The sequence below is a fragment of the Carcharhinus amblyrhynchos genome, unplaced genomic scaffold, assembly GCF_965287045.1.
Source record: "Carcharhinus amblyrhynchos unplaced genomic scaffold, sCarAmb.v2.hapA scaffold_48, whole genome shotgun sequence".
NCBI lineage: Eukaryota > Metazoa > Chordata > Chondrichthyes > Carcharhiniformes > Carcharhinidae > Carcharhinus > Carcharhinus amblyrhynchos.
Window position 1 is genome coordinate 1,250,279 of NW_027649789.1, and position 14,783 is coordinate 1,265,061.

At 42.9% G+C, this 14,783-nt stretch overlaps 1 protein-coding gene across 1 annotated transcript; it reads right to left on the reverse strand.

Annotated features, from left to right (window-relative positions):
* Positions 1-482: 482 nt before the first annotated feature.
* LOC145337408 (putative G-protein coupled receptor 139) lies at positions 483-11,789 on the reverse strand. Its single transcript, XM_080182184.1, has 2 exons — positions 11,729-11,789; positions 483-1,372 (listed from the first exon to the last, which is right to left on the reverse strand). Exons 1-2 carry the CDS (start codon positions 11,787-11,789, stop codon positions 483-485), a joined length of 951 nt encoding a protein of 316 aa, XP_080038310.1.
* Between the last annotated feature and the right edge of the window lie 2,994 nt (positions 11,790-14,783).

Consider the following 14,783-nt stretch of genomic DNA (forward strand, 5'->3'; position numbering starts at 1 on the left):
CACGAACGATCACCACAAACTGGTAAACGGATAATGCCATGGTTCACAATTGGCTTCATATATCAGGCAACTCTAGCCCTCTCTTTATTGCTTCAGTGCCTCGCGGGGCTACAAAACACATGGTTTCTTTTTGACTTATCCATTAACTCAATTACAAAAACTGACGCTAATTTGTTTACAGTACCATCAGTTGGGAAGGATGTGTGTATAGTGAGCTTGAAAGGCCTAAAGCTGCATTTCATCCCCACAGATATCCCACAGGTTGGACAAACACCATTGGTTTTCCCAACTGTCAAAGCACTGCATGATCAATAGGTTTCAATGTGGCGACTGAAATACTTTGAATGTGTGATTGACCATTAAGTTGGCAGATCAGGCCTTCATGCTGCATGGTTTGCATAGTGACAAGAAGAAGCTTGAAGCTTGGTGAAAGTAATCATAGTAACCATATGAAAATGCTCATCCACTGAGTCAACTATCAGTCATCGGGTGAATTTCCCCAATTGGATGAGTCTCTGTGTAATTGTTTTGAGAGGATATGTCAACATTAAAATGAATTGCTCCCTAAACTTGCTAAGAGTGGCCACATAAGTAAATGTGTTTGTGCAGCAATTTAAATTGAGCATTGGGCCTCCGACAGCTTGTAATATATAGGCAGAGTCATTGATGGAAAATAAACCTATTACCTTAACATATATGAATTGTACAACATTGACTGACCACAGTAGAATGAACATTCCGGATATAGTGAAGAGTAAAATCATTGACTTTCTTCTGCTCTCCATCTCTGGATCAATGTTATTTCCATCCTTATGGGGAACAACCAGTCTTTTACGGACTCTACTAGTTATCAAAATATGTCTGAATGTCAGAGCATTAATCAATAGAATTAAACCAAATGGGAGCAATGGAGTCACAACCTTATCAAACCATTGGAATCCGACCCATATGGGATCAGTAAATGTGCTTACCTTTGTGTCACAGCCCCACGGTACATTTTTAAATATGAACATAGGGTCCTTTGTAAAGTAGAAGGGAATATTTTTTAAACGGAGCAGAACACCAGTTGTTACAAGAATCACTGTTGCAGTTTTCCCAGTGCAATATTTCATTTTCAACGTCTGACAACGATTGGCCACAAATCGATCAAATGAAAATGTCACGGTGAACCAGACTGAACAATCTGTGGCTGCACCCATTAGGACAGATTTGAAACTACACACAGGCGTGATATACAGGAAACTAACAGGAAAATAATAGTCATTGATGGTGGTAAGTATAACCGCTGTTGTCATCGCGAGCAGGTAGCGAGTTGTGCAGGTGGAGAGGCCACATTTATCCCGGGACAGGACCAGGATGCCCAGTAAATTAACTGTAAGACAGAGACGGTGGAAAAGCAGAATCAGTATTATTGCTGTTGCATTCTACTTTTCTGGTTCAGGCACTAAGGGAAGTGGTTTTGCACTAAACATTTTGCGGATTTGATCTCCGTCAGAAATTATTGTTTTAAAATCTCTACCCTGGCTTCATCCACTTATCTCAATTCCACACCAGATAAAGGATTAATACAGTCAGAGATCAGGCTTACAGGGGGAGGGTGGTTGATATTTCAAATGTTTTGATGAGTTTGGAGTATGATTTAATGTTTTTGACAGAGTTAACAGATGACAGGTCACGTTTCGATATTGGACAGCAAGGATTGGCATCAGTTGATCCGAACATCCCTCCAAATAAATATCTTAGATTGACACCCACGTTGACTGAATGCTTTGCGTTTGTAACAAATGGGGGATTGTCACATTCTCGAAGAATTATCAAGCACGTCCTGTGGCCAGATCATTTACCAGGATAACAAAGATAAGGAAATACAAGAGGCAGACACAGACACAAATACTGCTGAGACATTCTACTCAGGAATAAAGCCTTGTTCATCCCCTCCCATGGCACACAATGCCCATGAATAGACCGTCCTCAGAGTGTCCATTTAACCCAAATATCAGGTGCACAACCAGAAGATGGCACTTATCCCATGACGGCTTCTGTTTCAGTATTGGACACATAGATGTTGGGGTTCGGCTAGATATACATAGGAAGATATTGTGGCATCACAAGGAATGTTCACCTTTCAGGTTCAGGTCCACATGCAGATTTCTCCCAGGATCAATCATTCCACCCTCATGCTGAGGGACAGTGCATTCTCAGAATTAGAATAATACTGAGGATCACATGTTTCAACAAATTGATGGTCAGACCTCCTTCACAATCACCCTCCTCCCTCCCCGCACCTATAGCAATGAAAAATATTTCCAGGGAACAGACACCCTGAGTTGGAAATAGTGCCTGTTGCTGGATGAAAACTGTCATTCTTATAGCAATGACAGTTAGTATTACATATTTCATTGAGGATCAACCCCTCTCACACCCATCCTCCCTCTGCACCAAACACAGGTTAATACAACACACAGAAGTAGTTCACATTCAGGATCCCACCCTGTCCTGAACAGGTAACTTCATCAAAATTAGCCACGCACAAGTGTGTACGGGGGGTCTGAACATAAATAGGAAACGCTGGAAAACTCTCAACAGGTCTGACAGCACCTGTGAAGAGAGGACACAGTGAACACTTCAGTATTATAAAATAGTTTGACAGGTATGATTGTCACACTGGTAGCACATCTCAATATATTTGGAACGCTCGGCTCATACTGTTCAGGAGCTCCTCAGGATTAGATCCTTTTCCTACATTAACAATGTCAGTATCGGAGACCCCTCCACTTTCAGAATTGTCCCCTAATAACATGAAGATGTCCCTCGATGAGAAAAGACACACAATTCTCTGGGGTTGGATCAGTTCACTGTCAACAGTGAATGAAAGGCTATTCCAACACACTGCCAGCCAAACTGTGAACAGATCCCCACATCCGGTATTGGACCCCAACCCCGGGTGCAAACTTCACTTTTTCTTTGCGTGCTATAAATGCAGGCATGTCTTTCCGACTGCCTGAGGAAACAGGAGGAATCTCACACAGACACAGCGGAAATGTGCAGATCCCACACAGACACTGATCCAAGCCGGGAACTGAAGCCGGGCCCCTGGCGCTGTGAGGCAGCAGTGTTAACCCACTCTGTCACCATATATATAAAACAAAATGTCATTCCCTAACCCAGAATCCACCCCAGGCCACGGTGGTGTGAGTGCTGAAACCGAACCACCAGAAAAGCAGCAGGCCTGCTATTCTGCACTTGTACATTTGTATGGCGCATTCCCGTGTGTACACATGGGGATAACGGAATCTGCGAACAACAAAGCGGAAAATGCTGGAAGACAGCAGGTCTGAGAGCATCTGTAGCAGGAATATAAAGGCAACGATTCTCCACAGACGTTTTTTTCCCCAATGTTTCTTGTCTTTGTCCCGTGTATAAGGTATTCATGACAGTTCTAAACGTTTATGTGTGTGTGTGTATATGTCATCGTGTGTGTCTGTTATGTTTGTGTGTGCCTCTTCGGGCGTGAACAGTTGGGGCATGGAGGGGAGGCTGCATTGCTGAAGAACAGTGTTAGAGTACTGGAGGGATTGTTGTCCAGGTAAATGACAGACAGAATTGGTTTGGCAGGAAATATGGAACAATGCAAGAACGATTGTACTCGTCGTTTTAGTAAATAGACAAACAACCAGATGTTCAGGAACAAATTGGAATACTGCTCAGGATTCAGCTTCAGTGACAGAATGTCAAGGCCAATGATTGAGAGCTCATACCCAGTGGAGTGCAGAACTGAAGGAACAAACAAATGGAGACACAGAATGGGGCTGGCAAACTGAATCTCAGCAAAACGGTAACACAATCTGTGCACGTACTTCTCCCAGTGTACAGGAGAATCCATTGGTGCTATGGATACATTTACGGAAATATATAAACTTCCTGAATATCACTTTTTTTTAGCTGGAATGTGTGCTTGTCATTTTGGAATGTGGAAGATGTGGAGGTAAATGGACGTGTTTACATCTCCTGTGTTTGCATGGAGGATGACAAATAGAGTTATTTTTGGTTTGGATGAGGCATATAAGTGGGACAGTTGTCGCATGATTTAAAATTTTGTATTATGTAGTAGCGTTTATGGAAGGCTGAACTTTTTACAGCATTTTAATTGCAGTCACATGATCAAGCAAATGTGGCATTTTCTTACAACGTTCAACTAAAAAAAAGAAATTGTCTGCTGCCAATTGTGCCTGACAACAGGTCATAAAGTAAATTCATTCTGATTATAATGGGGCTTAGCCGAGTAATGCCATCGCTGTTATGTTAATGCAGAAACTCAGCTAATGTTCTGGAGACCTGGCTTCCAATCCTGTCACTGCATATGTTGGAATTTCAATTCAATGAAAACAAAATCTGGAATTAATAATCTGTTTATGACCATGAAACCATTGCCGATTGCCAGAAAATAACAACATCTGGTTTACCAATGTTCTTTAGGGATGGAAATGTGCTGTCCTTACCTGATCTGGTGTATATGTGACTCCAATGTGATTGAATCTCTGCTATCCTCTGGAATGGCCTAACAAGCCCCTTAGAGCAAGTGCAAGTAGGGTAGGGCGATAAACACCTGGCCAACCAGCGACACCCTTGTCCCACAAATGAATAAAAAAACGAAAATACCTCAGCCGATGGATGAATGAAGGGGATGAGCTGAAGCTAAATTGCAGATGATACAATGATATGTACAGGGTCAGGTAGTATTGAGGAAGGAGGGGAGCTGCAGAAGGACTTGGACAGATTAGGAGAATGGGCAAAGAAGTGGCAGGTGGAATACAATGTGTAAATAGATGTTGTGCAGTTTGGAAGGAGGAATGGAGACATAGACTATTTTATAAATGAGGAAATGCTTAGGAAATCAGAAATACAAAGGAGCTTGTGGGTCATTGTTCAGGATTCCCTTCAGGTTAGCATGTAGGTTCAGTCGGCAGTTAGGAAGGTAAATGCAATGTTCACATTTATGTCGAGAGGGATGGAATATAAGAGCAGGGTTGCACTGCTGAGGCTGGATAAGGCTCTGGTCAGACACCATTTAGAGTATTGTGAGCAGTTTTGGGCGCTGTATCTAAGGAAGGGTATGCTGGTCTCGGAAAGGGTCCAGAAGAGGTTCACAAAAATGATCCATGGAATGAAGAGCTTGTCGTATGAGGAACAGTTGAGGACTCTGGTTCGGTACTCGCTGGAGTTTAGAAAGGGGAAGGGGGGATCTTATTGAAACTTACAGAATACTGCGAGGCCTGGAGAGAGTGGACGTGGAGAGAAAGTTTCCAACTGTCAGAAAAACTAGAACCAGAGGGCACAGACTCAGGCTAAATGGACGATCCATTAAAACAGAGATGAGGAGGAATTTCTTCAGCCAGAGAGTGGTGAATCTGTGGAACTCTTTGCCGCAGAAGGCTCTGGAGGCCAGGCCATTGTGTATCTCTAAGACAGAGATAGATAGGGGTTTGATCAATAAGGGGATCAGGGGTTTGGGGGAAAAGGCAGGAGAATGGGGATGTGAAAAGTATCAGAAATGATTGAACAGCAGAGCAGACTCGATGGGCCGAGTGGCCTAATTCTGCTCCTATGTCTTATGGTCTAGACAAACATTGAATAATTCATAATAAATTGAACACTTTAGACGGCTTAATTTTGTGTGAGCATTCATCTGTTTGATAAATTTGCTGAGAGATGACATTGAAATGTGTTGCCAGTTGAATGAACTGGCCTCGTACTAGACTGAGCACAATGTGAAAAATCAGAATGTGATCAAGGCCAAGATAAGGACGGCATTGCGGGAGATTGGGAGGATCCATGTCTTGTCGTGACCAAAGGTGGATGTGGAATAAATGTCGAATCTATGTGTTGAATGTATTTTCTGGTAACACGGAATTTGTGAATGAGGAAACTTTATGATTTCCACAAATGGAAGGTGAGGAGATGAAATAAATACATTTGGATTAGATACGATCGAGGGTCTGTTTGAAAAGGAAAAGGATTATCTGGGTTCAGGAATAATGCAAAAATATCAGAACCAATGTCTGGTAGGCAGCATTGTCAGAAATTATGGGTCAGAGCTCTAGTTAATGGAAAATACAAATACACAGTCTCTCCAAGAAGCTTTAGGGAGTGCAGAGGTGCACATTTAATGGTGGGGAATTCATTGTGTTATTACGAACAGAGCTGCAGGAGTCGGAAAGATCTTTATTACATACGGTGGACATCTCGTTATGTTGAATGGAGTTTGATACATCGAGTGCTTGAAGGGGTTTGTAAGAAGGAGAACGTTGCAGAATGTCAGATACAAATTCAAGGTGAATGCATTGAAATATTTATTTCAAGCAAACTAAGTACATCATTCCAACAAATAGACCTAAGTACACAGGCATGTGAGAAGGATTAAAACAGAGAATGAACAAAGAACAAAGAGCAAAGAAAGTTACAGGGCAGGAACAGACCCTTTGGCCCTCTAAGCCTGCACCAATCATGTACCCGACTTAACTTAATCCTTCTACCCTTCAGGGGACCATTTCCCTCTATTCCCATCGTGTTAATGCATTTGTCAGGACGCCCCTTAAAATTCACGACTGTATCCGCTTCCACTACATCCCCAGGCAAGAGTTCCAGGCACCTACACCGTCAATCTCCTTTAAACCATGCCCCTCGCGCCTTAAACCTGTGCCCCCTAGTAATTGACTCTTCCACCCTGGGGAAAAAAGCTTCTGACTATCCACTCCCCATACCCCTGATAATCTTGTAGACTTCTATCAGGTGTCCCCTCAACCCCCTGTCGTTCCATTGAGATCAATCCAAATTTCTCCAGCCTCTCTTCATAGCGAATGTCCTCCATCCAAGGCAACATCCTGGTAAATCTTTTCTGCACCCTCTCCAAAGCCTCCACATCCTTCTGGTAGTGTGGCAACCAGAATTGAACACTGTATTCCAAGGGAGCCTAAATAATGTCCTATAAAGCTGCAATATGATTTGCCATTTTTTTTAAACTCAATGCTGCTGCTGATGAAGGCCAGCATGCCGTATGCCTTCTTAACTATCCTCTCCACCTGCTTTGCCACTTTCAGTGATCTGTGTTCTGTTCATCCAGATCCCTTTGCTCCTCAATATTCTTAAGTGTTCTTCCATTTACCAGATTTTCCCTATCTGTATTGGGCCTTCCAAAATGCACTACCTCGCATTTCTCTGGATTAAACTCCATCTGCCATCTCTCCGCCCAAGTCTCCAACTGATCTCTATCCTGCTGTATCCTCTGATCACTATCTGCAAATCCACCAAACTGTGTGTCGTAGCAAAAGTCCTAGCACTGATGCCTGAGGAACGCCACTTATCACAGCCCTCCTTTCAGAAATGTACCCTTCCACTGATACGCTCTGTCTTCTTTGACCGAGTCAGTTTTGGACCCACCTTGCCAGCTCACCTCTGATCCCATATAACTTCATCTTCTGCACCAGTCTGCCATGAGCGACCTTGTCAAAGGCCTTACTGAAGTCCATGTAGACAATATCCTCTGCCCTAATCTCAGCAATCATCTTTGTCACTTCCTCGAAAACTCGACCAAGTTTGTGAGACATGACCTCCCCTTTTAAAAAAAACCATGTTGCCTCATTCATGTGTTCACCTATTTCTGAATGGGAATAAATCCTGTTTCGAAGAATCCTCTCCAATAATTTCCCTCCCACTGATATAAGGCTCACTGGCCTGTAATTGCCTGGATTATACTTGATACCCTTCTTAATCAAAGGAAAACCATTGGCTATTCTCCAGTCCTATGGGACATCCCCTGTAGCAGTGAGGATACAATGATTTCTGTCAAGGCCCCAACAATTTCCTCCCTTGCCTCTCTCAGTATTCTGGGCTATATCCCATCAGGCCTTGGGGACTTGTCTACCTGAATGTTGCTCAGGAACCCCAATAACTCCTCTTTTTTTTGATCTCAACATGACTCAACCTATCTACCTATCTAACCCTCATTATCCACCAATTCCTTCTCTTTGGTGAATACTGACACAAAGTACTCATTTAACAGATTGCACATTTCCTCTGTCTCCACGCATAGACTCCCTTTTTCTTGAATGGGTCAATTCTCTCCCTGGCCACCCTCTTGCTCTTTTTATATATGCATAACAAGCCTTGGAATTTTCCTTAATCCTGCTGTCTGATGTATCTTGCGAATCCTTTTAGCTCTCCTTACTCCTTGCTTAAGTTTTTTGTATGTCACACTTGCTTCATGTGTTCCCAGCCTCCTGGTTTTGACAAATCTTTTTTTTCCCTCTTTGACTAGGCTCACAGTAACTATCGTTATCCAAGGGTCTCAAAACCAGCCATAATTAATCTCTGTCCTTACCGGAATGTGCCGTTCCTGAATCCTTATCAACCTACACTTGAAAGTCTTCCACTTGCCAGATGTTGATTTGCCCCCAATCCACAGCCTTCAGTTCCAGCCTAGTATTGTTGTAATTAGCCTTCCCCCAATTTAGCACCTTAACTTGGGGTCTACACTTATCTTTATCCAGCAATACACTAAACCATACTGTTCCAGAGCTTCTCCCCTACTGAAGCATCAACAACCTGGCCAGGGCCATTCAACACTACCAGGTCCAGTCTGACCCCTTCCTTAGTTGGACAATCTACATCCTGTATCAAGAAGCCCTCCTGGATGCTCCTTACATGTCCCGAGCGCTTAGTGAGTCCCAGTCAGTACAGGAGATGTTAAAATCTCCCACCACAACAAACTCTGTTACTTTTACACCTTGCCAAAATACTCACTGAATGCTGTACATCATAGCTAGCGTAGTTACATTTCTTCTAAACAAAGGCTGCAAAGCCAACATACATATAGAGAGACACATTGACAATGGATTAACCCCAGGGTTTCACGTGAACTCTGCACAACTATAATGGAGATCGGGGCATTGTACCGAATTCATATTGAGGAATCTGCCAGAGTTTAAATTTCAATAATGGATATTATTAGGCCGGGAAGAGTTAAACTGATATTCGGAAGTGAATAAAACTAACCACGAAAAAATGTCCTCACAATATCCGAGCTGAAAATGATGGAATGGACTTAGCTGTGAGTTACTGAAAGCTGGGAATAACAAGAGTAATAACACACACTCACAGACACTCACACACACACACACACACACACACACAGATGGAAAAACACCAATGGAATTTTGGAACACAGTTTCGAGCTCAGAATGATGGAACTGACACAAACTTTGGGTTTGTGCTTGCGGAAGGAACCATTTCAGGAACATTCATGGCTTGAAGAAAAAGCAAAATTTTCTGAGCGGGGAAACTATACAGTCAAATAAAAGAGAATGAACTCAAATATATTTAAAGTGGAAAATTGATACATTATTCGAAAACTTCCAGTTGTGGATTACATCTGAAGGTATTAAAGCGAATGAAAAGGCAGGAAGGCTACTATTAATTGTTCAGTATTAATGCATATAACAATATGAAAGGACTCATGGGGAATCAAAGTAAATCTTATATTTCAAACAGAGGATAGCACAAGCTTGAAAAATAATAGACATGATAAAACAATGTCCGTTTTAGGAAAAATAATGAAAGCAAAACACAATATCTAATAAAACATGTATAAACACAAAATATGATCAGCATTACTCGGCAAAATGTACCGCAAATGCCCACACTTCAATATATTATTTGACTGAATGTCAGAAATTAAAGATGACAGATTACAGTGCGATAGAACACAGTACTTTAAGTTTAAAGAGAAATTCTGGAAATCAGAAGACGGCATACTCATGTCTAATCTCAACAAAATTACACTTAGGGGACAAAGGAACAGTTCAGACAAAGATTAAAAAATGTCCTATGTGGGTAAAAGGATTAAATCAGATCCAAGAATAGGGAGAAGTGGTCCTGCACATGACCATCTCTGGGATCACTGTCTTTCAACATTTACAGAAAATATCTGGAATCATAAAAAATAAAGCTCATTGAGGTATCCAATTGGAACATTGAAACTGAGAATATAGAAGAGGAAACAAGCAACATAATTCCTGAAGCCATGAAGTATAAATTAATAAACCTTAGAGTGAACATTTCAATGCTAAAATAATTTCACTACAGCTAAATATCAAGTGCTGCATTTTGTCTAAAATCATTACTTTTCCTTATGGTTTCTTTAAAATAATCTGATGTGTGCAGTCCATTGGTTCAGTGGTACACTAGGTTAAAAAACCCAGAAATCGAAAAGAACACATTGGAATGCATTACCAAAAGAACAGAATTGGGATAAAAATGCAACGTGCATTGGAATTTTTTTTAGCTTATTTTCTGAATTTCGGAATGCCAGCATTGAGTTGATATTTATTTGGTGGGAGAAGTTCACATCAAAGGGAGGCTTGGTTAGACATTTCAGTCTCAATAACGCTTTATATCCTCTAGAAGTAAACAATTTCCGTTGTAAGTCGAACCTGTTATTTAAACACAGAACAATACTCAACATCTGATGTCAATTATTCCACTCTGTTTGTGAACTCATCAGGTAAAATCTGACATTGGCAGATACTCCCAGGAAGACGTGGTTACCAAGCTCAGACATCCCACTCTTTTTGGTGAACCACATTTAATACAATTCTACACTGAAAGTCTTTATAAGGGATAATCACTGTGGTCAAGCATTTAATCATGGTTCCTGTTCAATGTTCAATTCCACACACAGATAAATGATCTACGGGGTTTGGGTTTCCAATGTGTTTACTGACAGATATTTAATGATACGGTGCAGCTTCCCACAGTCATAGTTACTTTCAAAGCATTTTCATTCACTGCCATCAATTTCACATTACATGGTATTCTCCTAATTGTGACAGGTTGATATTTCAGAGAGTATATGAGTTATAAACTAGGTTTCTTATTAGTTGAAGAAACAGAATAAAGCCACAAGTCAGCCGGTATCACTGATAATGGGTTTCCTGAATGTTGTCCTTCATAGCGAGGGGGATTGAATATAAAAGTAGGGAGGTCTTGCTGCAGCTGTATAGGGCATTGGTGAGGCCGCAGCTGGAGTACTGTGTGCAGTTTTGGGCGCCGCACCTGCGCAAAGATATTTTGGCCTTGGAGGGAGTGCAGAGGAGGTTTACTAGGCTGATACCGGAGTTGAGGGGGTTGAGCTATAAGGAGAGGCTGAATGAACTAGGCTTGTACTCGTTGGAGTTTAGGAGAATGAGGGGAGATCTCATTGAGACGTATAAGATGATGAATGGGATGGATAGGATAGAGGTGGAGAGACTTTTCCCGCTCAAAAAAGACAGTAGGACTAGGGGGCACAGCCTCAAGATAAAGGGGGGGTGGGCGGTTTAGAACGGAGTTGAGGAAGAACTTCTTCACTCAAAGGGTGGTGAATCTATGGAATTCTCTACCCGTTGAGGTGGTGGAGGCTGCCTCGCTAAATATTTTCAAGAAGCGGGTTGATGGGTTTTTGATAAGAGAGGGGATTAAGGGTTATGGGGAGAGGGCGGGAAAGTGGAACTGAGCCACGACAGATCAGCCATGATCTTATTGAATGGCGGGGCAGGCTCGAAGGGCTAGATGGCCTACTCCTGCTCCTATTTCTTATGTTCTTATGTTCTTATGTCATCATGAAGCTTATGAGAACAAACCAGAGGCAGCTTAAAAACAGATGTTTGCACATTCAATGGTCATAGCCACTTACCAGGAACACCAACGACGGCAAGTGCTAGGTAGAATATTTTATTTAACATTCGTAGAAGCATGTTGAATGCAGTGACGTGATATTATACGCTGCAGGTATTATCTCCGTATTAAACCCAGATTGAAAAATCCAGTCATTTATATCCTTTGCTTTCACCTCTGGGATATTCAGCTAGCAAAGTCTCCCTAATTAGTGTTCTTCCATGAAAAAAAACATGTAACGTCATCCAGTTCAGAAATAGAATGCATTATTTTTGGACTGAATTGCTGTGATCAAAAAACTGGACATTACAAACCAAATGAGTTTTCTGATAAAAAGGTAAACTGCTGTATTTTCCCAGCTGCAGTGTCTCCACATGGTTTCAGGGTATTGCCGTGGTAGTGCCTTCCTATTTGTTTATCAAAGCTGGAACTGAAATAATCATAGAGGATGGGAAGCAACTGTGTCCGACTCTCAGTGGGAGGGACAAAGGATACGACAAAGAACAATATAGCACAGGGCCAGGCCCTTCGGCCCTCCAAGCCTGCACCGATCATGTGTTCCTAACTAGACCATCCGTTTGTATCCCTCTATCCCCAGGATGGCCCATGTGGCCATCTAGATAAGTGTTAAATGTTCCTAATGTGTCTGCTTCATCCAGCTTGCTTGGTAGTGCATTCCAGGCCCCCACTACCCTCTGTGTAAAAAACATCCCTCGTATATCTGTGTTGAACCTTGCCCCACCCCCACCTCCCTTTCCTGGAACTTGTGACCCCTTTTGTTTGTCATTTCCGACCTGGGAAAAAAAGCTTCCAATTGTTCACCCTATCAATGTCCTTCACAATTTGATGAACTTGTGTTAGCTCATCCCTCAATCTCCGCCTTTCCAGGGAGAACAATCCTAGTTTACTCAGTCTCACCTCATAGCTAACATCCTCCGTACCAGCAACATCCTGGTAAACCGTTTCTGCTCCCTCTCCAAAGACCCCATGTTCTTCTGGTAGTGTGGCAACCGGAACTGGAAGTAATATTCCAAATGTGGCCCATCCAACATTCTGTATAACTGCAACATCATATGCCAACTTTTATCTTCTATTCCCCTTCCAATAAAGGCAAGTAGGCCATATGCCTTCTTCACTACCTTTTCCAGCCGTGTTGCCAAGGATCTGTGGACTTGCAAACCCAGATCCCTCAGTGTATCTATACTCCTGATGGTTCTGTCATTTATTGTATAGCTCCCCCTGCATTAGATCTACCGAAATGTGTCACTTCACATTTATCAAGATTAAATTTCATGTGTCATTTCTACACCCAATTTTCCAACCTATCGAAATCCTGCTGTATTCTCTGACAATGTTCATCACTATCTGTAACTCCAGCAATCTTTGTGTCGTCTGCAAACTTACTAATCAGGCCAGCTACATCCTCTTTTATATATACATATAATATATATCACAAACAGCAGAGGTCCCAGTACAGATCCCTGCGAAACACTACCAGTTACCGACCTCTAATCAGAAAAAGACCCCCTTCCCGCCCCCACCCCGCCCCCACTGCTCCCCTCTGTCTTCTATGGCCAAACCAGATCTGTTTCCATCCTTCTAGTTCACCTTTGATCCCTTGAGATTAAACTTTTTGCACCAGCCTGCCATGACATAGATCAGATATGGATCAGCTCCTTCAGTACCGATTGGTGCTGGAGGGCCCCTTCTCTGCCCGGCTGTGGTGGAGGAGCAGTTTGAATGAGTTTTAGGAAACCCGCCTATCCTTTGGGCTAGGAGCCCTGGATTACAACATGGGCCAACAAAATTCAGGGCCATATCTTCTAAAGGGAATTCACAGCTGGCAATATGTAGGACTTGGCCTCTATTAGTGCAGAACAGAAATCCGGCAGCAAAGTCTCCAGTGTGGACAATACTCAGGCCGTGCTGACCTGTCTGACTAGGAGTGCTGGCACGCCTTCCTTGTAAAAAGTCTGACAACACCAGGTATAAGTCCAACCAATTTATTTGATAATAAACTCACAAGCTTTCGAGGGGACACCCTCTTAGTCAGGTGAATGGAGAGTTCTGGCCTCAGACAGAGCATATAAAGCACAGACAGTTTAGAGATTACTGATTAGAATGCGAATCCTTACACCTAACCTGCTGTTCAAGACCTGAAGTGGCTGACAATGTGAGTGGAAGGAGCACTGATCACAGTTTAAAGAGATGTGTATTGTCTCCAGACAGTACAGTAAGTGAGGTTTTGCAAACCCAGGCAAGTCACGGGGGTTACAGATGGTGTGACATGAACCCAAGATCCCTGTTGAGACCGTCCTCATGTGTGCGGAACTTGGCTATCAGTCTCTGCTCAGCGACTCTGCGCTGTCGTGTGTTGTGAAGGCCGCCTTGGAGAATGCTTACCCGAAGGTCAGAGGCTGAATGTCCGTGACCACTGAAGTGTTCACCAACAGGAAGGGAATAATCTTGCCTGGTGATTGTCGAGCGATGTTCATTCATCCGTTGTCGTAGCGTCTGCATGGCCTCCCCAATGTACCATGCTTTGGGACATCCTTTCTTGCAACGTATCAGGTAGACAATGTTGGCCGAGTTGCAAGAGTATTTACCATGTACCTGGTGGATGGTATTCTCACGTGTGATGATGGTATCCATGTCGATGATCCGGCATGTCTTGCAGAGGTTACTGTGGCAGGGTTGTGTGGTGTTGTGGTCACTGTTCTCCTGAAGGCTGGGTAGTTTGCTGAGAACAATGGTCTGTTTGAGGTTGTGTGGTTGTCTGAAGGCAAGAAGTGGGGGTGTGGGGATAGCCCTGGCGAGATGTTCGTCTTCATCAATGATATGTTGAAGACTCTGGAGAAGATGTCGTAGCTTCTCCACTCTGGGGAAGTACTGGACGACGAAGGGTACTCTGTCCACTGTGTCCCGTGTTTGCCTTCTGAGGAGATCGGTGCGGTTTTTCGCTGTGGCGCATCGGAACTGTCGATCTATGAGTCGAGCGCCATATCCTGTTCTTTCAGGGTCTGGAGGTGTCTGTCACGATCCTCCTCATCTGAGTAAATCCTGTGTATACGGAG